This window comes from Halyomorpha halys, unplaced genomic scaffold (assembly GCF_000696795.3).
Source record: "Halyomorpha halys isolate HHAL.00 unplaced genomic scaffold, Hhal_1.1 Scaffold462.1, whole genome shotgun sequence".
In the NCBI taxonomy this organism is placed as follows: Eukaryota; Metazoa; Arthropoda; class Insecta; order Hemiptera; family Pentatomidae; genus Halyomorpha; species Halyomorpha halys.
In genome coordinates, this window is record NW_027107302.1 from 523059 (window position 1) to 548379 (window position 25321).

General features: G+C 30.0%; 1 protein-coding gene across 3 annotated transcripts in view; it reads right to left on the reverse strand.

The window, feature by feature from the left end:
• The window catches only part of LOC106683076 (protein apterous), a 170965-nt gene that overhangs the window by 51578 nt on the left and 94066 nt on the right, over positions 1 to 25321 (reverse strand). For all 3 annotated transcript variants that reach the window (XM_014424303.3, XM_014424301.3, XM_014424302.3), the window contains one exon: positions 2389 to 2795. In XM_014424303.3, coding sequence (XP_014279789.1) covers positions 2389 to 2795 — 407 coding nt within the window. The remainder of the gene's footprint in view (positions 1 to 2388; positions 2796 to 25321) is intronic.

Below are 25321 nucleotides of genomic sequence, written 5' to 3' on the forward strand. Positions count from 1 at the left end.
TTCCAACAAGAACCACATGTGTCCTTTAAACATCTTTGTCTCTTTCCTCATTCTACGCCCTCGCATATATCAGTTTAGAGATGTAAAGTGAGACGTTTGAATTAGACAAGGCAGAAAAGAATCGCTCAAGCGGTGTATATATAGACAGTTGACAATGAAAAGAAAAAAAAATGACGAAAAAAAAAATTAAAAAAGAATATATTTGACTTGATGCCAAAGGAAACTATCTGTTTTAATAAATCAGAGGCAGGCGGACCGTAAATAATGCTCTGTGTCGCATGGATTTCAAAACGAAGTTGTCAAGGATCTTGTTGCATAGGGCACACCACACCATTGGCTTGTACCATAGCACCACAGCCTCCGTATCAATCTTTGTAGTCTATCAAAACGTTCTGGCAATGAGCCAACTTCCGAGGCTATTAAATCCTACTAAGTGTCTCTTCAATTGCCAGAATTGGATTGCCAGTCAATAATGTCTCCATTTGAGATAACAATTAATTTTAAAATCAATAATAATCACATAGAAAAATAATGCTAGAAAAGAAATTAGACGAGCGGATGTTTTTCGTAATCTTTATATTTTAGCTATTATATAATAATATAATATTTTTAGCTACCTATTTATTCTTAGGATATTAGAAAAACAGGACTATACCAAGTTGTCCACGTATATAGATATATACAACAGAGTCCCGCGCATTTGTCCTAAATAACCCAGCAGGATTGTCCTACATTTTTGTCCCCTAATTTTATTAGCCGACCGTTTATCTCATGGTAGACGATCTGTACTATTTTTTTTAATATATATAATTAGATATAATGATGACAAAAATCTCTACAATTACTTTCAATGCAATTAGAAATTTAAAATAAAAATTGTAGCTTTTCCATCAGAGGCTGAAAAATCCAGATTTCGTAAAATATCTTAAATCTTTTTGCCACGGCTCATGATTTAAACAGAGGAACGCAGGTGTCCAGGTGAGCGAAATAAAAAGGATGTCACGTTAGGAGTGTACTGGTGAGAGAAATGCTCAGTCTTACCGTTGCCAGGAGGACAGAGCAAAACTGAATTGTGTGTAGGTGGGGGAGGTGAAAGAGTAACATAAACAGGGAGCAATAATAACATCAAGGGGTTAACGGAAGTAGACCAAAGTATAAACAAAACAAATCAAATACAAGTAAAATAAAGAACGTTTTTTGCCCAATATGAACAGAATGCTCAAGGCCTCTCCTGGGATAATGCCGAGATATCGCTAGTTCAATGAAGGTGAATAAAATAAATAGCTCCAAATCAATTGAATACATTATGTGAATAATAAAATGTAATACAAAACATTATATATAAGAAATAAGTACATTATATTATTTTTATAGTTTATAGTTATTACATTTCACTTGAAATGTTTCATTAATATTTTTAGAATTGTTCCATTGTGCGTAGTAGCGTTACAAAAATGGTGCTTTATCTTTCCTAAGGCAAGTGTGTTTGCAAGTTGTTGTTCCTATCATTTTATGGCTGCTGGAATACCTTCTTTATACTTCGTGTTGTATTACAGAATATTTAACTTCGTATAATAAAACTATCAGAATGATGCTATTTTATAAAAGTGTTTTGAATAATAAGCTTAAGTCCGATGATGTAAGAAGATACAATTTAAACATAGTACATTGCTCGAATTTTATACATATTTTGCCTGTTATTATATATAAGTAAATGTTACGGTAAAATCAGTGAATTCAAAAAGAATTTAATCCAGAGAAATTATTTTAAGTTCTCATAAAATTAAATAGTAAACTTGAAACTCAAACGTAGTGTTATTATCGAAAAAAAGAAGTTTTTAGTCACATACATCAATATTTTTTTTAATTATATGAACAGTTAGTACATCCTTTGGTGATCTGACTAGTTGAAATGGTTCTACGTTTGCAACAATTATTTAGATACCATTTCTATATTTCATATTCAAGAAAATTTTGGGTGTAATTGTAAGTTTAGCACAACCTAATCCTGAGCTACATACACCAAACAATTTCTTAGGACATCTCAAAAAATGAATTAAAAGAATAAGTTAAGAATACTTCAGCACTAAAGATGAGAAGAAGGGGTAAGAAGGAATAAAATTTCTGACAATAACAAAATGCTATATCAAATAACCTATATTATAAATGCAACGGTGAATTCCATTGTGTTATTTTTATTTCTAAGATTTAAACGTATGTATTTTCAATATGAAATAATTAATATTCGAAAGGATATCTCGTAGTAAATATGATACGGTGGGTTTTATACGGTGGTATATGAAAAATCAGATCGTAGGAATTTATCATGCAATAATCTTAAAATAAAATGTTCCGAACTATTAGAAAATAAATATTTGTCTCGCTCACCTAGATTTGCTGTCATTCCTTCGAGGTCTTTGGGCTTCCTCTTCCTCGGACGTCCCTTCTGTCGGGGTGCGGGTGCTCCATTGGGGAAGAAGGCGTTTGGTATCTTGACCGGTTCTGGCGGAGCCGGAGGTTGGGGAGGATGAGGAGACGTCAGCCGGGGATGGTGATACTCGTGAGGAAAAGTCGGCTCCTGGGGGTAGGGCGAGAGAGGCGGGAGTTCTGCGTAATGAAGGCGGCAGAAGACAGCACCGTCCCTCATCCCGAAGGTGTCCCCCTTTGTAAGGAGGGCCGAGCAGGCTGCGCAAGTGAAGCAGTGCACGTGGAAAACCAGATCTCGTGCGCGCATCACCAGCTCCGAAGAGGAGATGGTCGCCTGGCACCTTGCGCATCGCTTCGTTCCAAACAACCTAAAATCAAATTAATAATATTTTTAAACGCCATATAAAACAATAGATAAAAAACTATATATATTACCTTTCACTTTACTAGTTAATAGCGAGGGTGATACAGTTCAAATACTAATGACAAAATTATTCCATGGTTTGAAAAATACGCAGTAGCATGATTGGTAACAGGAAGGTACAATTGAATAATCAGTTAAAACGGTATAAGTCTTACACTGTCTTCTTTTAAAACATGAAAAATAAATATTTTCAACTTCACTTGGTGGAAATGCATAACATAAATGTTGAAATGGACAATTAACTTTAAAGTAGTAGTATGCTGATGAAAAGATACCGTCTAGCCATGTTTTTCCCTTTGTAATAAATCGTTTCAATGATACGTTTATTTTAGAAGACTAAATAAGGATTATAAATGAATTCATGTAACCTATTCACAGATATTTTAAGAGTATAAACCCATTTTAGCAGATTTTCCAATTCAATTCAATAATTCAATCGTAACTGAAACTACTGAAAAGAACATGACCGGAAACTGGAGTGTTTTTGGAAGATATCTTCCCGCTGACTAACATCTCGGTTGATATTTTATATACATCCGTTTATATCCGTTATGCTTACACTACCCAACTAAAGACTCAAAGCAGGAAATTATTTAGATATTTAATAAATATTTAGTAATCCATGCAATAGACTATTGGCATATTTACTGATAAAAGATCTATATTTATGTAATAATAAATAAATAAACTTCAACAAGGCATTCGATTTGAATATTCATATAACTTACAGGATTTGTTCTACGTAACAGGAAACTTGAATGAGTTCCATCCGAAGAGTAGGGTAAAAATAAATAAATGGGAAGGAGAGAGGATCTAAAGGACCAAGAAAGGAAGAAGGTGATTGGTGAATCCCGAGGTGTGCCATTGAGAAGAGTCGCAAAAAATCGCCCAGATCCAATAGGGAAGCGCCATTGGCTACCCAAGAGGAATCTGGTTGCGCAGCATTCCCCTCTGGTACAACTCCTCCAATTATATATCTACATCAGGTGGCTTTCTTCAATTTTAACGTTATTTTATAGTTTATTTCTTTCTTCTTGATTTTCTTTTTGTTCTTTATGCTTCTATTCTTATTCATTTTTTCTTCCTTTTTTTCAAAAACAATTAGCTTTAGGAATTCCAGGCTGACGATTGAGGGCTCAATCAAAAAGAATTATTTGTAGAGTTGCCTTAAAAATAGCTGGAATTCAGTGATTGAAATAAACAAATTAAATCTCTACCGCCACAACCAATGAAGCAGTTCTTAGTAAGAAAGTACTTTTAATAGATTAACGGTTGAGCAAGGAGGTGCTTTGGTCAGAATCATGCTTAGATTTTTACCCACTTCAGGTTACCCACTTTATGAGGCTGGGTAGATCCCGAAGGGCTCCCGAACCGACAGGGCTAACTCACGGCTACAGTGAAGCAGAAAATCAGAAATAATATTTATTTTTGCTAAAAAACTTGATGTAATTTTAAAAAATAAAATAAATAAATTAATGCTTCATTCTGGAGATATTTCGAAAAAAATATACAGGTATTCTACAAGGCTATGATAGAGATGAGATGACTATAGTGATGTACTGATTTTTTAATTTATTTGTTATTATTTATTCAAGTGTTAAAATCGTATTTATGATTTTTTTCTTTTTTAGCTATATCACAACTTAAGCGACGATTTGTGTCTGTCCCTATTTGAACTAATATGTTAATTGAGGTTAGTTTAGCTAATAATAAAAATGAGTTAGGGAGACCAGTAGGTTTTAAAAGTTGACTCCCACATCGTGTATGAGTGACTAAAATAGAAACAGAAATATTAGCGAGCTATCTCAAAAATAAGTGCCACGAATGGAGTAATGGCTCATGTCAATAAAAATTTTAAACAATGCTAATGAAAATAAATTTTTGTCAACCTTTAATACTAATTACTAGTCAATAAAAATATTGCAAGCCAAGTTAACTTTTTTAAAAATTGGCATAATTTAACAGGATTTAAGAATGGAAACATATACCATAGTAAAATTATTGTATGAAATCAATTTTTATTTTACTGTTTGACGTGACCATAATTTTTCGCAATTTAAGTTTATACTCAATAGAATTATTGAAATCAATATAGCAGTATAATAAGCATTATTTTACTTCATAAATTTAAATTGCTTGACTTACTCGTCGTAAAGTATATCCACATTAACTTGGGAGTACGTCATAGTTAGAATGATATATGGCTACTACTAAAAAGGAAAATGACTTTTCCATCGCCGTGTAAAGATACTGTAATCACCAATCGCCTCGTTTTTTTCTTCTTTAATTGCAATTATTCAGGTAAAAACATGTCATTTAACAAGGTACAGATACTAAAAAGTGTTGTTACGACGGAGATAAACTTGAAATGTTAGTTTAATGTTCTGTAGGCGTGAAATCCTGTCCTTCGGTGATGTCATCATTAGATACAAGAGCTTTGCTGGAAATGACATAGGAAAGTCTTATGATATGAGTTGTCTACATTTAAATTATGTCAGAATTATTTTTTCTTAGATTATTACATTAAATGAAATTACAAAAGGACAAATTTTTAACTTTTTATGGTTTCATTTCTCTAGCTGATTTTAGTAATAGTATGGAAATCGGTCGAGATAGAAAAGACCTCTTACACACAATTTCACGATTTAAGGAAGAGAAAAATGATAAAAATATACGAAAGTTACTTACTGTTAGAATATTATTGAAATGCTCCAAAAAAAAATTAATTAAACTCAAAGAGCAGTAAAAAACTAAAAACCTTAAAAGAACGTAGCACATCACATATAAACATTTGATAACTGATACATGGCGGTCACGAAATAAAAGCTATTCATCACCCCCAAGACTTTTCATCATTTACCTTTCTTACCTTCTTATCAGACACTAGAGAAATTGCAATAAGAATTTCTTACAGGAAGTAAAATTTATAATTTATCAACAATTTTGACCAGATATCCTAACAACATTAAAATATTTAACTTGTCCCCACTATGTTTGAATTTCGCAACTATTTTGGATTTATGATTTACCAGCTATGAATATTGAAACTTGAGAACTATAATTGTATTTTCTATATACCATATTATTTCGATCATATTATATGCTCATAATTTCATAACTTCGAGTAATTGATTTTTAATTTTAATGACTATTGAGTAAAATGTTATACCACAGTTATCGAACTTCATAATAGATCCTCAGTTTTGTAGAGTTTTTCTATAATTGGTTGTTAATAAATGTTTTAAAAAAAAGTTAGAGAATCGGAAGAAACTAAAATTTAAAAATAAGGGAAATCTAGAAAATTATTTTTTATTACTTTAATTTCTTTACCAGAGAGAGTTAGGGAATTTAAAATTTTTGGTTTATGAGTCCTAAGGGGTAAATTTTATACCAAATGAAAAAGTTAAAATAGATATTCAACATCTTGAAATAATTATATATAAATTAGCTCAAGTAAATGGATTGGCATAAAAACCTTAGGTGGTTTAACAATTAAAACTTAAACATTAAAACAACTAATATTGTATTTCGATAATTGTTAAAAGAAAACAAATAGCTGAAACAGCCGGATAAAACCTGTTGCACACGACCAGACAGAACGGAAACTAAATAAATGTTTTCGGAATTTAGGAATTTTTTTTTATACATGGTGTCCTTGCTATAAGACGAATGTTCCGCTCGTTTTCTGTTTCGATTTAAATTTAGAACGGAATTAACCTTCTTTGATATAAACAACTCAGTTTTTTTTATGTAGCAATGTTGAAAGCCAACAGGTTTCGCAAGACTTTGTAAAGTTTTAAATCCGCGGAAATAAAGGAGAAGTAATATTTAAACTTAGTAATGAAAAACGTTTCTACTATTGCTATCGTTAAGGAAATAAAACGCGTCTAACAATTTTTTTATTGTAATGAGAAATCATATAAAAAAAAGACTTTAAATGCTTTGGATTCAGATAAAATAATTTGTTTAAATACCTAACCCAAGAACTTGAATAATAGATGAGTTTTGCTTTTCTTATCAACATGCAACAGTTAATTGTTTTTTAAATCATACTAAATATCTAAATCGAATATACAGTATTACAACTGTATATATTTAAATATACATTTTCTTTGAATATGAGTTTTATGAAAGTATTTTTTTTTTTATTAGATCCTTTTTGAATAATAAAATATTAAAGTTTCAAACATAACTTGTTTTATTAGTTATTTAATTATTAAATTGATTTTAATTACTATTCCAAGGATTATGTAAAAGTAAATAATAATATTTCCACTGGAAAAGTTAAAGCCACCCAATAAAACCTATATATGAATGACACCAAGTTTTGATTAATTAAAAAAAAAATTTTATTTTTGTAAATTAAAAAAAACAAATTAAGAATTTTCCACTAATTGAATTTTTAGTTCATAAAAGTAGTTAGTTAATTATTATTACAAAAATGTACTACCAGCTACATCGTTAGCGTAAACAAGTCAAGGAGCTTCTCCGAGTGACGAAAGCATAAGTAACTTGAGGTGAGTACCAATTTATCATAAGAAATGACTAAGAAGAATAAGATTATCGCGTGTGTTACAAGATAACAAAATAAAACTTTACAAATTAAGTAAATTTTTTAGAATGTTAATAGGAGATTTTTGAGCAATCCTGATGAATATGAGATTTTTATTTTTATTTCAAACCATTATCAGTATTAAATTTGTATAACGATCTCATTTATCCAGTTACATAATGATTGAGCGTCAGAAGAATAGATTTATTTATTTCTAAAAATTAATCTTTGCCGCGTTCTTGGATGTAGTGTTATTTGTTGCTAACACCAAAAGCCAAAAAGAACCTATTGTTGTCCCGAAGATTGTCGGCCCAGTTAAAAGGTTTAAAATAAAATAATAAAAATAATAATAATAAAAATAATTTTAAAAAATAAAATTTAATAATGAAGAAAAAAAAATGAAATAGAAAACAAGAAAAAATACCACCCTGACATATTTCAGGGACTGGACTTTCTGGCTTCAATTATCCTCTCCGCTGATTGACAGCTGCGCAGCACATAAATAATAGATGTGACTGCCTGGCTTTCACCCCTTAACCGTAACTGCGCTGCTCTTGCGCAATCAACACTCAACAATTTGGTATGCTGCAAAAAATTATGTTTCCGATTGTCGAAGACTTGGGTACATGCCAATTGTGGGGACCAATTGCTTCATTTTCATTTATGAAATTGACAGTTTTTGGAATATTAATTCTTCGTTTGAATAATACAGAATCAAACTAAATAAGAGAGATTGAGACAATATCGTAGTCATTCGACAAATTCCATTATAGTAATGAATCTCAGAAATATTTCATTCCTTTAACAAATTTTATTACATAGAATACATTAGATATACTGCGCATACATAGAATATTACGCCATGAATAGGTATGTGTTTTTAAAAGAATTATAAAATAGTCAACCAAGTACATGGGTCCTTATGTACTATTTACATTTTTATAATATTTTCTTTTCATGAAATTATTCCTTTTCTGTATTTTTTATTTAGTAATAATTACCTTTTTTCGATGTGGATGATATCATTCGAAAATAAAATCCATGGAACGAGCCATTGTTGAAATGTATGTTTATTAACAAAAGGTTGATTTAATACGTTGAAATTGATACTAAACCTATTTTATACTAATTCCCAACCTTTCTACGAATTTTGACCAAATTATAGGTATACCAGAGAACATGTTAATTAAATTAAATTGTTCTACACCACGATTTAGCTTAGATACATATTTATTTCATGCTATATCAATTATTTTTTTGCCAAACTCAACAAATTTCTTGCTTTTGTTTTCCTATCAAACATAAAAATAAATAATGATTAATAAAATAGATAAACCAAAAAATAAATAAAAATTGAATGAATTATGTTCTGACAAATTGATATAATCAAGCAATTCATGGATTATTGAGATTTCTAGATTCCGGAATGTAGGATTTCAATAAAATGTAAAAGGTCTGAAGGTTCAGGAAATCTATTTGCATATCTACTCAATCTGATATGTTCTTCGTAAATTTATCACTACTTGAACATTGCGGTTCGATTAGTTTTTTTTTTGTTTTAATATTGACTTCAACTTATCATTATATATGCCACAATCAGAACTTACAATATAATTTATTCCGGTGAAAAGAGTAATAGTATAATGCAGGAGGGTTACTTTACGACGTCGCGATCTTATTAACCGGCGAGATGAAAAAATGATTCAAAAAGAAAAAGGAAAGAAAAATATTAAAAAGGAAATTTAATGGACGTCGGAGTAGAGAATCGTTATACTTTATACCCAAACACGGCCGTTTTTATGACTTGTGGCTGCATAAATAAATCAGAGCCTTCGAGACAGATTCCAGAAGCATTAATGAAATCGCACTAGAGGCTCCAGCACTGGAGCACCCGATAACTCATAGGCTTCATTGATCCAGTTCTGCTATATGAGCAGGTTCCCCGCCTCCGTTGCCGTATATCAAAACTTCCTCCGGTATTTATCTAAACTAGCGTAACCTGTTCCAAGTAACAACTCATTCCAGCTCGGTTCCGACACTTAATACTGCTGCAGAAACATCAACCTTCCTCCAGGCATTTAAATCGCAATAACAAACTTCAAAAACCATTTTAAAATTACAAGCTACTATCTGTTTATAAATAGATTATTTCAAAAATCAAGAAATTCAGAAACAAATTTCTGAATACTGCTTAATGTAATGTACAGTACACGTTTCTCTTGTTTCTGAACGGTTCTGTAATTGTGTATTTATTTCTAAATCCAGCCATCTTGTACCCACTTCCTAGGGGGCTAATCACTGATATGCTGATTAATTTAACTGCTTTGATAAGTTTTTCTAGCCTACTTATTTGTCTGGATATTAAAAAATCTCTTATTAGTGTTATAATCGCAGTGGGGGTATACGTAATCCTTTTGGGCTTCAATAAATCATCGAATTCATTCCAAAACCGTTCCATACAATTCAAAAACCTTTCAAAAAGATGAACGTTATTTATTATATAATAAAATATTATAAATATTATATAATATACATATGGAAGACTGCAAGTATGAAATGAGACTAATCAGATAAGTGAATTGCATTAAAAAAATTATTTTCAGTGTTCCCAGACGCTCTCTTATTCGATCCATAATACTGACATATTTCTTTGGCACTCTTTTACTCCTTTCCTAAACTCTTAAAAGAATTTAGGAAAGGATAAAAGAACCGTAAAAGCCAATTCAGAGAAGCGCTTAAGTAATTAGTTATATTTAATCGAAATATATACTTTGTTTATTAATTATTAGTTATTATTAACTAAAGTTCAAAAGTCAAAAAAAATATTAATGTTCTAAATATATATATTTTTAAAAATTTTAAACTTCAAAAAATTGTAATGATATAGACAATCGTAGTTTAAAATAGAAAAACTTCACGATCACTGGTACAGCATGTACCAACTTTTCTATATTGTTCTATGACGGGCTAGTTCCCAATGAAACTATCTGCCAAATTATAGTTTGGCCTATTTGGCTCTTGTACATGTGTACTAGTGACTTTATCTTCCTATATTCTTAATCTTCTTAGGTTTTATTATTTCATCTACCTCTTAAATACAAGATTTCCAACGAATAGTTTATTTTTCACATTTCTTCTATTAAAAAATTCATTTTACAAAGGTAAATTTGTTGGATGTCTTAAGTGCGTCTCCAGATGAATATGTGAATACTTTTTTTACGTTCCGTATTACACAAACCTAACAACAAATACAAAACAAACCTTTTTAAATTCATTTTAGCCATGCTAACCCTTCGGTGCGACGACCCCTACAGCAAACACTATCGTGCGGCTTGCGATCCCCCGGTAAGAGATCCGTTAGTAATGAGAGGGTGTTAGCAGTCCCTCTGCCTCCGCTGTGAGCGCCCCGCTGAGCTGTTTTTTGTAAACTGAGTCGGTTCCGGACTCGAACCCTTTCAGCACCGCTGCTTTGTGTCTACTCACGGCTTCAACCATTCGGCTATACCGTTCTCAATGACATAGTTTCATATCCGACCATTCAACGGCGACAATACTATCAACACTTAACTTCTTTTTTTTTTTTGGATTCGATCAAACCGCAGTTTTAGAATCTAAGCAATTTACCCCCACCGAGACCACAACCATTGCGGGTGTTACGTTTTTTTTTTCCGAGAAAAAAAGGAAAGAATGGGTGAGCAAACTGCTAGAGCAACAATGAAAAACACGGATCCTTTTTCAGAATGCAATCATGCAACCATAAAAACATTTGATATCGACGTATAGTTTTGAAATAAAAACAATTTAACAAATAAATAAAGAATTAATGAGCTGTTATAGCCAGTTATTTATTTATATTTATTATTATAGTTATTTATGCGTTATCATAGATATTTATCTGAAATAATATTAATAATATATATAATGAGGTGTAGATAGTTGACCGTAGATTAATGCTTGAAGAAGTATGTCGGGGGGTGCGGTCAGCAAAGAACAACATAAATAAACAAAACCATATTTATTTATTTTATCCCGACGTTTCGACCTGAGTTTCAGGTCTTCATCAGGGCTATAGAACAAAAGAGATAACAACAACATTTAGAGTAACATACAATGGAAACGGAATAGTATACAATCAAATTTAGAATTATATAAAATATTGAATTAAATCATAAATGATAACTGATAATTGAATAGTACAAAATTTTAATTGATTGATATTTGTGCAATTTACTACCATACAATTCCACAAATATCAATCAATTAAAATTTTGTACTATTCAATTATCGGTTATCATTTTTTATCATTTATGATTTAATTCAATATTTTATATAATTCTAAATTTGTTTGTATACTATTCCTTTTCCATTGTATACCCCCCGACAAACTTCTTCAAGCATTAATAATATATAGCATACTAGCATACTAATATAATAAGAGAAGCTAATAAATTAAATCATTTAATCTATAAACTATTTAATAAAGCATTGATGTGAATTACGGACAGAATATGATGAAACCATTCAAATTATAAGAATATCTTAACTGTCAAAGGGTAGATTTTTTTTTTAATTTCATCATTGGACCTCAGTCGAAGGTTGTAATTTAGTCAAGTTTTAAGCAGTCAGTCAGATTCCATTAAAAAATATTATTACATAAAAAAGTAAAACTGTTTTTATTTCAAAAACAGAAATCTCCCATGGTAATTTTATCATTTGTTTAATATAAGAGATAATCACGGTGTTGGCCAGAATAAAATTAGAGAAAGTCCAGTTTTGAGTATTTTATGAAAAGAATATTGTTGAAGTATATAACATGGGCTTATTTTAAGTTACCCAAACGTAGAAGTAAATATACCATTGATATATTTGTATCCTCAGACTATATTTAAAACCATCTTTAAATGTACACACAGTAATATTCACGATTATTTTGATAAAACTATGGTGTATTTTGTTTCATGACCTAAGTATATAATATCTGGTATTAAAGTATAATTATATAAAATCTCTATCTATCTGATATTAAAGTGTAATTATGTAAAACTCTGGTATATTTTATATTATGACCTAATTATATATCTGGTACATAATAATATATACACTGGAAATCTCTACTGAGGCCGGTTTTCTGTTTATTAGAAATAATTCATTGTTGGCCTGTTAATGTAACACATTCTTTTTTAATTACATTTAATGAAAGTATATTCTATGCATTATAGTACTGGTGATATTTTGGTAGGAATATAAGAATATTTAATGAATCTTTTTATATGATTTATGATTATAAATTAATCTTTCTAATACAGTGCTTAATATGTTTTTATTGCATACCGATGGAGTGTACAGTAGTAATTAAAAATAATTACTAAAGGAAAAAATCACCCTAGGAATTACATAACAACTATTTAAAATCAGGGTTAAATCGCATCAATAGTAAAACTATTTCCAGCGATGAATTAGAAGAAAAGAAGAATTTATATTTACACATTATAGCATTAAATGTTTTATCTGTATAACACAATATAAACAATTATACTAACGACAAAGTATTATTTCATCCCTATTTTTAGTCTTTCCAGAACAAAGATACGACGTTCTTTGCTACAATGACGTCAAAGTAAAATATGATTATACCGTGATAGTAAATAGGGTTATTTCAAGATTTATTAGATAACTTTTAAAACCATCTATCAACATCGAAACAACTAAAGATTTAAGAATGATGATAATGCGTTTCAAAATCGGCTGGGGAGATTGAGAAACGTACAAATAGAGCAAAGCTGGATAATTCATTGCTGGATACAAGTAAGCTAGCAATATATTTTGGTAGATCCAGCGATCCAGTAGCGGTAAAGGAGCTGCCGAAGACAGGTTTCGAAACCGATGCAAATGCCTCCTTTCCCACGGCAGCTACTCCACCTTATCTCCACTCCTGGACATATTCTAATTACCCCAATCTTCCAGAGCGCCTCTCCACCCGAATCTAGGTTCTCTCCTATATGTCTCGATAAATCTTCCTGGTCCTTTCAGGGGTTATTTGTATGCCGTTCGGGAAGAACACTTCCAGCCAGCTGTAGCATTTTGGTCGACGTTGTATACTTATAGCCCACGAAGGCGTTTTAGGAAATCTTTTTTTTTTTTCAGAAGGTACTCCGATATCATATCCATGAAATAAAGCATAATGCAGCTTCCTTAAAAGCCCTCCTGTAGTTCAGTTCGAAATATTGATTAAGAATAGACTTTCAGATAAGTAAAGCTGGGCTAAGAACAGATTTATTTTTTATTTTTGAATAAAATATGCGATAAGATGTAAAGTAGCTTCGTTTGTGTGAGCTTATATTTAATTCTTTTATATTTTATCCTGGGGACCGGGAAAAAAAAATTAACAAAATGCAAACCTAGTTCGCAGAAAAAGTAGTTAATTAGAAAAAACAGATGAAAATTACAAAATAATTAATATAACAAATAATTTGTGAATAAGATGGTGCTTTTCAAGACTAATAATTTTATCAATTTTGGACTGGACAATATCAAAAAATGTGGACAAAATGCCCACCCTACTCTAGATTATCACAAACCAGGAACCAAAGTGCTAACAAATGTCCTCATAAAATACTAATACACGATTTTCTGATATGTATTTGGAGTACGATACAAACGTGGAACGCGCTATCCTTGGCGGACACAGAGCTCCAATTGATACTGTCACTAACTGGTTACACTCCAGTCAACTGGAAACGTTCTGCTGCCATGTGTTCTTAGTTATTTCCGTCCCATGAACTGTCTTCTTTTCAGCCGGGAAGCCGGAGCCAAGGATATCGGTCCATGATAACTACAAATGATCCCCGAAATATTCTCTTGCAAAACTACGAATTATCTTTACAGAGTTAGTTATAGAAATCTCTGTTTGCTCATTTGAAACAAAATTGTAGCTAACGTTTAAACGATTTTATCTGATTTGTTATGACTCCGATAGTCCTAATTATCAATCAAAATTTACGTGTCGAGTGTACGTACGTAATATGTAATACGCATATTTTAAATAAGATGTATACAACCGATTTTGGTTATTAACCATGATTAGTGAAATAATTGAATATCGGTTGCCATTAAACATGTTGAAACAGAAAGAAAAATTGAATACATGATATAATAGTCATATTTTGTTCCTCATTTTAATTTGGGATTTTAATCAAACAGATGATAAGTCTTATATCATTGATTCATTACTTAGTCGAATAGCAGTGGTCATGTGAAGAAAGAAAAAAAAAAAGTTGAGATTTCAAAAGACACTTCTCTTACACAGAAGTTCATATACAATTTTTCAACCCCCAAGTCAATTCAGAGTGTACGAAAATATGGTGTGGATATGAGAAAAATTGAGATCCCCAATAAGTACTTGTCTAACACTCAATTTACAGAAAAAACATTCAACCCTCTAACTGGATTATAAGCACCTTAAGATGTGCAAAAAACTGCAAAAAGTCCTTAAAGGTTGTGAAAAAACATTCGGACTAGACGATACCCCAAAACCTATGTTATAGTGGTTATGAAACTGTGATAACATCCACTCTAACTTTTCTCCAATGAACTCCAGTACTTAACAAAGATGTAACATTTTCGTAAAATGTTTGAATACAAGAAATCAGAAACTAGTAATTCAATATAATTTCATACTGTCTAGGTTTTACGGCGTTGTTTTACTCAATGTTTGGAACTGGATTTACTTCTTTAGGTTTGAAAATATATATTTTTTTAATTGCCGAACAGAATAAAATAATGTATAATAGTTGGCATGAGAAGCATTAATTTCTCAAATAAACCAAATTACCATTTAAAAAAATATATTGAGGTATAAATTGTTGACCGGAGATTAATATATTATTTGATTTTTTTTAGCGTACGGCGGATGGATTTTTTATTCGATTTTGGATTACACCTTTCTTTTAACGCAAAACTCTAATTTTGAGGGGTAATTCGATTTTTTTTATGTTGATTGGTTAAAAAAAGGTATGTTTGAGCAATTTTAGAGGCAATTCATGTTCTTCGATTAAATTAGTTATTTGATCCTTACTGGAGTACAGAAGAGTATTATTGAATTTGTCGTTATTAGAACTGTGAGCGAGGCATTTGGCAAGAAGGAATAAGTTCACACTCCGTCCACTCCACTAATCCTTGTAAAATGGATACAATGGCTAACGCAGTTATGCTTGGAGGTCACAAATGTGTTTCCCGTAAACACCCCCAGGTAGGTGTGGCCCACTGTATGGAGCAATGGCTATTGTGTATCCAGGGACACGCTAATCCCTATAAACCTATTGAGCTGATTCGCCATGAGCCGTTGCACAAACAAGTCCCATTGCCACCTAACCGCGGCATATGAGGAGAGCTGTTTGTTCACGGGTTATCCCTCAGGGGTAGCGAGTTTAGCGTGTTTTGGGGGACAGTGTGTGTGCTTAACGAACCATACTATGCAAGGGTCCTACATGAACAAGGGTGAAAAATAATTGGAATATATTACTGGATACTTAATTTGTTTCGATATATGCTAATGAATGTGTACAAACTAAAATTTGTCAAATAGCTAAGTCAAGGCATCTAACTATTTGCATTATAAAAACTCATTCAGTACCAATCACTGTTAATATGCAGATAAATATCACAAACAATATTTTTCTTATCGGTCATTTGTAAGAATTAAAATTACAATACTGGAACAAGCCGACTTCAGGAGTCCTAATAATTATTGCAAGTCAGTACACATTTCCTATTTCGGTATTACCTTTTGCTTGTTCAGAACTTATATTCTAAAAAAACTTGTTCTAATTGCTAATTAGAAATCGCTAGTGGAGGCCGATCCTTAATATTAGATATAGAACTATGAGGCTAGTAGTAAAACATATAACAACATAGAGCTAAAATTGCAAGCTATAGAAGAATCAACAATGTAAAGCTATTCTTGAACAATTTCTTTTTTTTTTTTTTTTTTAGAAAAATCATAATCTGAACGATTATTTCTATTTCAAAAACGGACAGAAAAGGAATTGTGGTATTCGGGTCTTAAAAAGCCTTAATTATGTCATTAAGAAGGAATAAATTTACAGATGCTAGCAGACATCCATTGAGACTGTCAAGAGCTGATGTAGAGGCAGACACCTGAGAAGGCTCAAGCCTTTCTGATGTTTAGATAACGTTGTCTGAGAGTTTCATCTTGTCCGATGGTCAGTAGCTCCTTAATAGATGACAGCTTCAGATGAAAACTATAAATTGTATCTAGGTATTAATTATGTCTAATTTTGAATTCCGTTTGCTTTGGCTGGTTTCTAAGTAAGTTTAATTGCGCATGTTTCAGTTATTAAAACTAGCAATCTGTGTTTGATGCTTTTTCTGCTTTTAGATATATAATCATAAGCTAACTTTCTATAGGTTTATAAGTAGTAGTAATTAGAACTTCTCAAAATATCGTCGCACAAAAAAGAAGGCACCGAGCGACAAGCTGGGCTGGCTGAGAGTTGTACTTTGTATTTTGTGAAGATAAAAAAATTATTTTACCTTGTACAGCAGCATTGTAGCTCCGATCATTAGTTCTCATGCTGTTTAAGAGAATGAACTATCTGTCCCGTGGGTTATTACGTTATTTTAAGCGTAGATTTTTATTTAGTATTTAAAAAAAAAACATTTTGCATCTAGAAGTTGGTGCAAAATCTATTTTAAACAAAAAAAAATAACTCCATTAATTATTCGTATGTTTCATTGTCCAGAAGTTATATTTTTGATGGACATTTCAGTCCTAATATAAAGAATAATCCAGGAAATTGACGAAAAACTGATTTCATATAACCTAGTATTTAGAATAATCAGATTTTCAATGTTTCTCGAATACTCAAAAAATTAGGGCTATCACTCTTTTCTAGTAAACCCTTCTATTTTGGAGATTTGTAACTCTTAAATGATAAATGGAAACTGGAAAATTACTCCTTTTCTTTTTTTTTTATATCTAATCGCACCTTTTGAAAGAAAAATGTTGACAATCAGTAAACCGAAAATATTATATTATCTCAGAAAATTAAAATAACAAAAAAAAAAAATTAAAATAATAAGAAATCGTGTTTATAAACTACTCTGATAGCTTATACTTTATCATAAAAATAGTTAATGCTTGCTTTATTTTTTTCACTGCATATATGTAGAAACGCTAACTGGAATTAACGATAAGCTGACAGCATTCCTAGATACGGGTTTGTCGTTTAATTGAATTTGCTTTATACTATAACCTTTATAAAAAATAAATAAGAAATTTATCGTGGTAATCAACATTAATGAGAAAAAATGAGTGATCACCGGAGCCAAGAATACTGCCATCAAGCCAATTTTTTAAATAAATTACCATCAATAAATGTTTAAAAGAAAAAAAAAATATGAGAAAAAAAATTGATTTATCAATTTTAGATTAGTATAATTTAATATATTAAACTTTAATTGGACGAACTTATCAAACTTGCTAAGTGCAAACGATTATAAATTAATAACGTCCATTCTAAATAGAAAGATTAACGAGAATAATAAGTAATATTTACACCAATTAATAGCGAATAACTCTTAATGAATTAAATACTGTTAACAGGCTTTTAAATATTAAATATAAACACAAAATTGAAACTCTCACTCAAGTTTACACCTGGGTAGTTTAATTAAAATATAATTATTAACAAATATTTATTTCAAGTTTTAATCGTTTATTAGCTTCAAATTCAGTCAGTATGCAAGTGACGGGTAGTGCTGACATCTGTTGGAGCCAGAGACAAACTATTGTGGAACGTATTTCTTTACGTCTTTTTTTTTTAAGTATGTATTCGGAATGATTTATACCAATTGAATAGTAAATGATAACAATACAACAACATTTGATACTTACAAGCCTTTCATCTTTAATTTAATAATTAAAATCAAAGGATTCTTTAATGTCTGATAGTTGTTCTCGTTTTGAAAAATAATTCTGTTGTGAGTCATATAAGAACGATAAAAACTATAAATATTAGAATAAAAAATATTTTAAAATCTCTTTCAATAGCATTGACTCATGATGAAATGTCCTCTTCTTCACCAACTAATTTTTTTTTTAAAATGGAATTAAACAATTTTTTTTTTTTTACACTTAATAGAAGAAATTCTTTTGTAATTTCTAATGAATTTATAAAAAAATAAAATATTTGGAAAAGAAACTGTCAATAATAAAAGAGTGTATTGAACCCCCAAAATATTCAAGATAACCATAGATCAATATATCTAGTGTATCATTTATTTACTTATTTTCATTCATACTTATTACTGACTTTTTATGAGACATTGTCGAAAGGTTAAAAAAATATTTTATGTCATAATTTTTAAGTAAAAGTTCAGAGATATTGAAGAAGTGGATTTAGATTTTAATTGAATACCTCGATAATCATTTCTAAAATCGGGAGAAATTTTAAAATATTTTGATAAAAGAAAAGAATCATTCTTGTTTTAAAATAGTAAAATAGTATTGAAAAAAAAAAAATCCTGTGATTTATTCGATTCAAATGTTTTACGATTCAACCGACCATCCTAGGAACCACTTGAACTAGCCTAGAAATCGTTCACACCAACTTATCCTTGCCTGACTTATTTATATTTAAGGTCAAAATGGGATCTATGTAGGGATCTGAACACGCTCTAGTTTGGGCAGTAATTAAGTTAGCGAATACAGTTAGGTGCCGTGTGAGAGATTCGGTCCAGAGCACCCAGGCAGACATCTACCTCGCTAACTGTGGCTTCCGCAACGGGACTTCGGCTGCGATCGCTTGTGAACGGATATCACAAAGGTTACAGGACATCATACAGATCGTATGCAAACTACGAAAATGCTTCAGTATCTAACTTATAAGATATTAGATAGTTTATGAGAACACCTGAGCTTTGGCCGGTGAGCTGATGAAATCGTATTAATGATAAATAGTAAAATAGTATTGATAAATAGTATTAATTTTGCCAAGGTTTTTATGTGCTACTGACAGAATTTAGAATTTAGAAGATTGTGAAGTGAACTTAAGGCTATGAAAATATGATTTAGAATATCAGAATAATAAGATCCAAAATTTAAAAAATGCTAAAGGCGTTCAACAGTTAAAGGGTGATACGGAATTTTAGAAAAGCAGGATCTAACAAAAACGTAAGAGTGTAATTATTTTCTTAAAACACTTTCTTCTTTTACCTTATACAGGAGCATTGTAGCTTCGATTATTAGTTGACATGCTGTTTAAGAGAATGAACTATCTGTCCCGTGGGTTATTACGTTATTTTTAGCGTAGATGTTTATTTAGTATTTAAAAAAAAAACATTTTGCATCTAGAAGTTGGTGCAAAATCTATATTACAGCAAAAAAAAACCTCCGACAATTATTCATATGTTTCATTGTCTAGAAGTTATATTTTTGATGGACATTTCAGTCCTAATATAAAGAATAATCCAGGAAATTGACGAAAAACTGATTTCATATAACCTAGTATTTAGAATAATCAGATTTTCAATGTTTCTCGAATACTCAAAAAATTAGGGCTATCACTCTTTTCTAGTAAACCCTTCTATTTTGGATTTCTTCTATCAGAATTTGATAGAGGGTTATAATTATAATTTTTTATTCATTAAAAATCATGTACACTTAATGATTTGATGTTGGGAAAGTTTTTTTTTTTTTAATTTTTATCTATGTACACATTAATATCACACTAAAAGTAAAATTTAATTTTCAGTATTTTCCATTCTCTTGTATTCTTAATGTAAATGACAGAACGAGGAATTGCATGTTTTACATTATGTCAACAGATTTGTTACTTCTCACAGTTAATAAGTCCTTGATTCACAGCAATTTTTTTTTTTATGTTTCCAGATTAGATATCCCTTACAATTTTTCTTATTAGCTTCATTGAAACGACTGAAATTATTCAAATGAGTGGAAACAATCTAACATCATGCCTTTAAAATAAAAAAGGACCTTATGTAATAACCATAAGACAGATTATAAATGATTTAGCCTGCATATCCTGATTTTCAGTGTTCTTATACTCTATATTTTTTTAAATCTAAATGCGTAGAGATTTTTAGATTTCTGTCAAAAGTTATAACAAGGTCAACTATATTTGCAAAAGATTTTGTCGATGAATTCATTAACTTGAAATTCAATAGGAAGGTTTTTTTCAAATTTTTGAGACCCAAATATTATTTCGAGGCCTTGGTTATATTTAATTCAATATTTTTTCATAATTTTCCATCCTTTTTTCTGATCATTAAGGTCTGAAGAATGCAGGATTAGAATATTAGAAAATTATGTACAATCCATATTGTAGGCTTAAGTGATTGAACACTATATTTTTTTTTTTAGTTTTTCAAAAATTTTCATATTGATATGACTGGAATATCACAGGTAAATATTTTTTTTCCATGTTTCCTAAATATGGCATTTCATTACGGTAATTATACTGTTGTTGTGAACAAAACAACTTTACACATGCAAAAGATCATACAAAACTTCTCTTGTATTTTTTCTAATCTGAGACTATCTGGTTTTCTGCAATGTAAACTCGAGATTTCCTACCTCACTTTCAAATTACCAATTAAAGCAGACTACCTGGAAGCATTTCCTCTTAGATATGAGATTAATTACATGCCTTCTAGATAAGGGAGCTTTCGATTATAAGCTCGAGTACTGATTCATATGGATGCTCTTCTTCGAGTTACCATTAATTGCACCGAGACCATATGATTTTATTCATCAGTCTCCTGGTGGGTAAATTGCCCTGCGCACAAGTCCAACGGCTGAACAATGGTCGACTCAGCCACCGGGAAAAGTGACTACCAGCTGTTATTTTCTTTCAGAAAAATTAGCATGATCGCTAGTAATTAGATAGCTTCCTCAAATAATTAAGGCAGTGGATAATTTGGCTGCATTAGAGCAACGCCCAATGCATCATCACAGTTGTTAACAAGTCTGATGTGTGGTTTAGTCGCTATTACACACTGCTGTCCCGATCATTAGGACGGGCTTAAAAAATCTCTTCTTAATAAATAAACATGTAAACAATTCTCAGTTCACTTCTGCATTCAGCTCTCATATTACATATACATACTGTGATGAACAGAGTTGCTGTGAATAAATAATGAAAAACTATCACAAGTTTATTTTAAAAAAATGATTTTTGCAAATTTATAATTTTAAATATAACATTATAATTTTGTTAAACATAATATAAGCACTACTAATTCAAAGATATAACATAGTGCAAACTAATAACTCAGATAATATTTCATGAGTAAATTTAAATCACTGTTTTGATCATGATCTCTCATCACTGGAGAGGGATGAGATAAAGTTGTCAAATGGAATGAAATTGTTAAATAGAAAAAATAAATTAAAATATTGTCATAGTGTGAAGTAGAGTATTGGTTGTAAAAGATAGTATGCGATAAGATAAAAAATATATAAAAATTTGGGCTCTTACATAGTAGTAAGAGCCCTCTAACACATGTCTAATATTTTTGACCTAGATTCACCAAAAAATGCTTCATTGAAATTAGTGATCTCACGTGCGTAACCTCCCCTTGTAATATGTACAACCTGAATATACCTAATTTAAAATAATCTATGAAAGTATTAATGTATTTTTAACCAATAATAAATCTAAAACAATGTTTTAAATTTTATTCATTATAAATAATTGCTATAGGTATCATTATATGATGTAATGATGTCGGAGACATGTACTGTATCAATGAATTAATTCTTCCGAATCGTATTGAGATAATGTCAGAGCTATTATTCGTTATTTTAATTCTTTTTATTTATAAGTTTAGTAGATTATTATTAAAATAAAAATATATACATGTTTTTACAACTATTCATCATGGTGGTAATTTCTTATCAACTCAACAAGTAAGGATTCAATAGCGGATGTAATTATTAATAATAATGATCATAATGTTTCCATTCATGTTTTGTTATGTTCTATGATATTATTTTTTTTTATTTTTTTTTTTTCAGAACCCTCTAAAAACAGAAATAAAAAGTGAATTAGTAAGTGCAACCTATATTATTTTACTATGCTATAGCATTCTTTATAACACAAGTAAAATCTTAAGTAAAACCACAATGACCTTTGCATGTATGCCCAAACCTACACAGTAATTTAATTAATCAAATTAATTAACTGAATAAAACATTTACAAATGTATTACATAATAACCACTGTAAACTCATTGCACACACAACAAATAAGAATGAAACCAAAGTAAGAATCTTCAATGACTTACTTCCTTTTTCTTTCATTGTTAAGAACTGTAATACCTGTATAATAAATGTATAAAATATGTATCATGCAAAGCGTGGGTTAGAAATGGTATTAATATGTATATAAAGTAAATGTACATATATGTAAATATCTTGGGACTCAATGAATGCCGACGCCTGTAGCGTGTCAGCTAAAGTCAATGTAAGCAGTATACATGAATATTTAGTACCTAGTCGGAACTACCGAATTACCTGTCTAATAACTATTTCGTGCTCCGACATGACTTTATATATATAAGATTTTTACAGAGATTAAAAATCAACAGAATGTACTGTTCCCTTGTAAAATAACACAATTGAATCCTTGAAATTAAAAATGGTTTCTTATTCTAATAAAAAAAAATTAAGTTAATAAAAAGTATTTGCCTCGAGAAGACCTAATATTTGCCTCTTTAGGTAAGTTCTTTATTACCTAAAGAAATGTCCAATTTTTCACCGATTTTTAATATTTTTTTCTTCTAAAATATTAATCAAATTGTTTGAGAAACTAATCCATAGGATCAGATTAAACCCCTACTGTTTAAAATAAAACTATATAATCATAATTGTATTTTTATGTAATTTGTAACAGTTCTATTCTCTAAACACATGTAAATATTTTCCGCATTTTACCTATGTTTCAGCCCTCTTTGTTGGCTATTTACGAATTTTGTTATTCCACATCCCAGGCACATTTTAAAATTACATGTTTTTATAAATAATACTCCTGAAAATTAATGTAAACTTTAGAGCTTTTACAATACATTAATTATTATTACACACAAGATGCATTTTTAAAACACATATCACTGTTAGAATTGTATAAACTACGATGTTTTTCACTCATGCTTCGGGGAAGATTTATTTTTATATTATATTTTTCAAAGATGTCGAATATCGAGCTGTTTTTTATTTTATTATTTATTTATTTTTTTGGAAACTGACGAATAATTATTTTATTGGTTACATACATTTAAATGAAAAAATATGGGAATTGTTCCGACGTTACATTTTAAATTATTTAAATGTAAATTTTACTAAAATCCGGCATATAATCACAAACAGGCATAATCACAAAATCACAATTATATGTTTTATAAAAATACATAAAAAAATACTTATACATCTTCCTTTCCATTTTCCAATGATTTGAAACATTAGAAAATAAGCATCAGGGTTAAATAATAATAAAAATGATCATTAATAATTTTAAAATATCGCTATTATACAATTAAACATATAGACAGAGTAACACTAACATAGGGAAATTTTTTTTAATAACTATGACGAAAACTGTTGTAATTGAAAATATATTATTTCAATGCTTTAAAACTAACAAATTTGGAACTTAATTTTTCTATCCATATTAAAAATTTCAAACGAGATAATTTTTAAAGGAATTTACTAAATTTTTGATTGATCAATGCGCTCTTTTTTTTCAGGAATCTTTAATTATATCACTATAAAGCATCTGCTTAAAACTTTGTAGGGGATTTAAAAATGTGTACGTATTCATAAAACTTTTTTTTATCTTTAATCATAAAATCCAAACTTGGTACCTCAGTCTGTGACAATATGTGGATGAGATCTTAGTTTAAAACGCTTTTATCTAAAACAATTCATTAACCTATTATTTATACTATTTATATAATACTTTTTGATTTTTTAGAGTATTTCCTGTCATCTTTTTTATTAGCAATTTATTGAACTTTGTAGGACATAAAAAAACTACTTTAGCAATCCAAAATGGAAATTTATTTTACTCTTAGCAACCATTCTACGAAGTTGGAGGACTTTTGGAGCGATTCATTGAAATGTGTTCATGAAAACGTTTAAAGTTTAATATATGTTAAAAGCGATCAGTGTGTATCAACATGTGTAGGAAGCTACGCGACCTAATGGAAACGATTACGTCTAGAAAAAAGAAACAAAGCAGAACATTTAATTGCTAAATGAAGCATTTGCCTAAGAAGCACTCTTGACGGTCGGCGATGACATTACAACAGTTAGCTAAACGCAGGTGTTACAAATCTAAGAAGACTGTGTGAATAATTTATATATCAGATAGGGGAAAAAGTAAAGTAAAAGAGTTATTATGAGTAAGAAAGTAGACTCGGATTTGTTCATGGTACAAGTAAATTTAAAATCTGACCCAACAGCTTACCCACCTATTTAAGTAACGATAACCAAAGTGGCAGAGAATATTAACCTTTAAACTTTGAAGAAAGAGGAAATATGTATGCGTTTGATAGGTGATCTAAACTATTCCAACTATATTTCCTTAAATAGCATAAATTAAAAACGATATTAATATTTTTAGAAAAATATTATACTATCTATAATTAAAGACTAAAGTAATTTTAATATTTATTACAGAGTATAAATGGTACTGGAGATTATTTTTTTTTTTCATGAATTGATTATGTTCATTTTCTTTATTCTTCTGTTTGTATATATTTAGAGAGAGATTTTATTTATTTTTATGTAATTTTTTTCGTTTATTTATTTATTTTTATTCTTATGTTATTTTATTTTAGTATGACAACGTTGTGGCAGATTGTAGTATCTATCAATA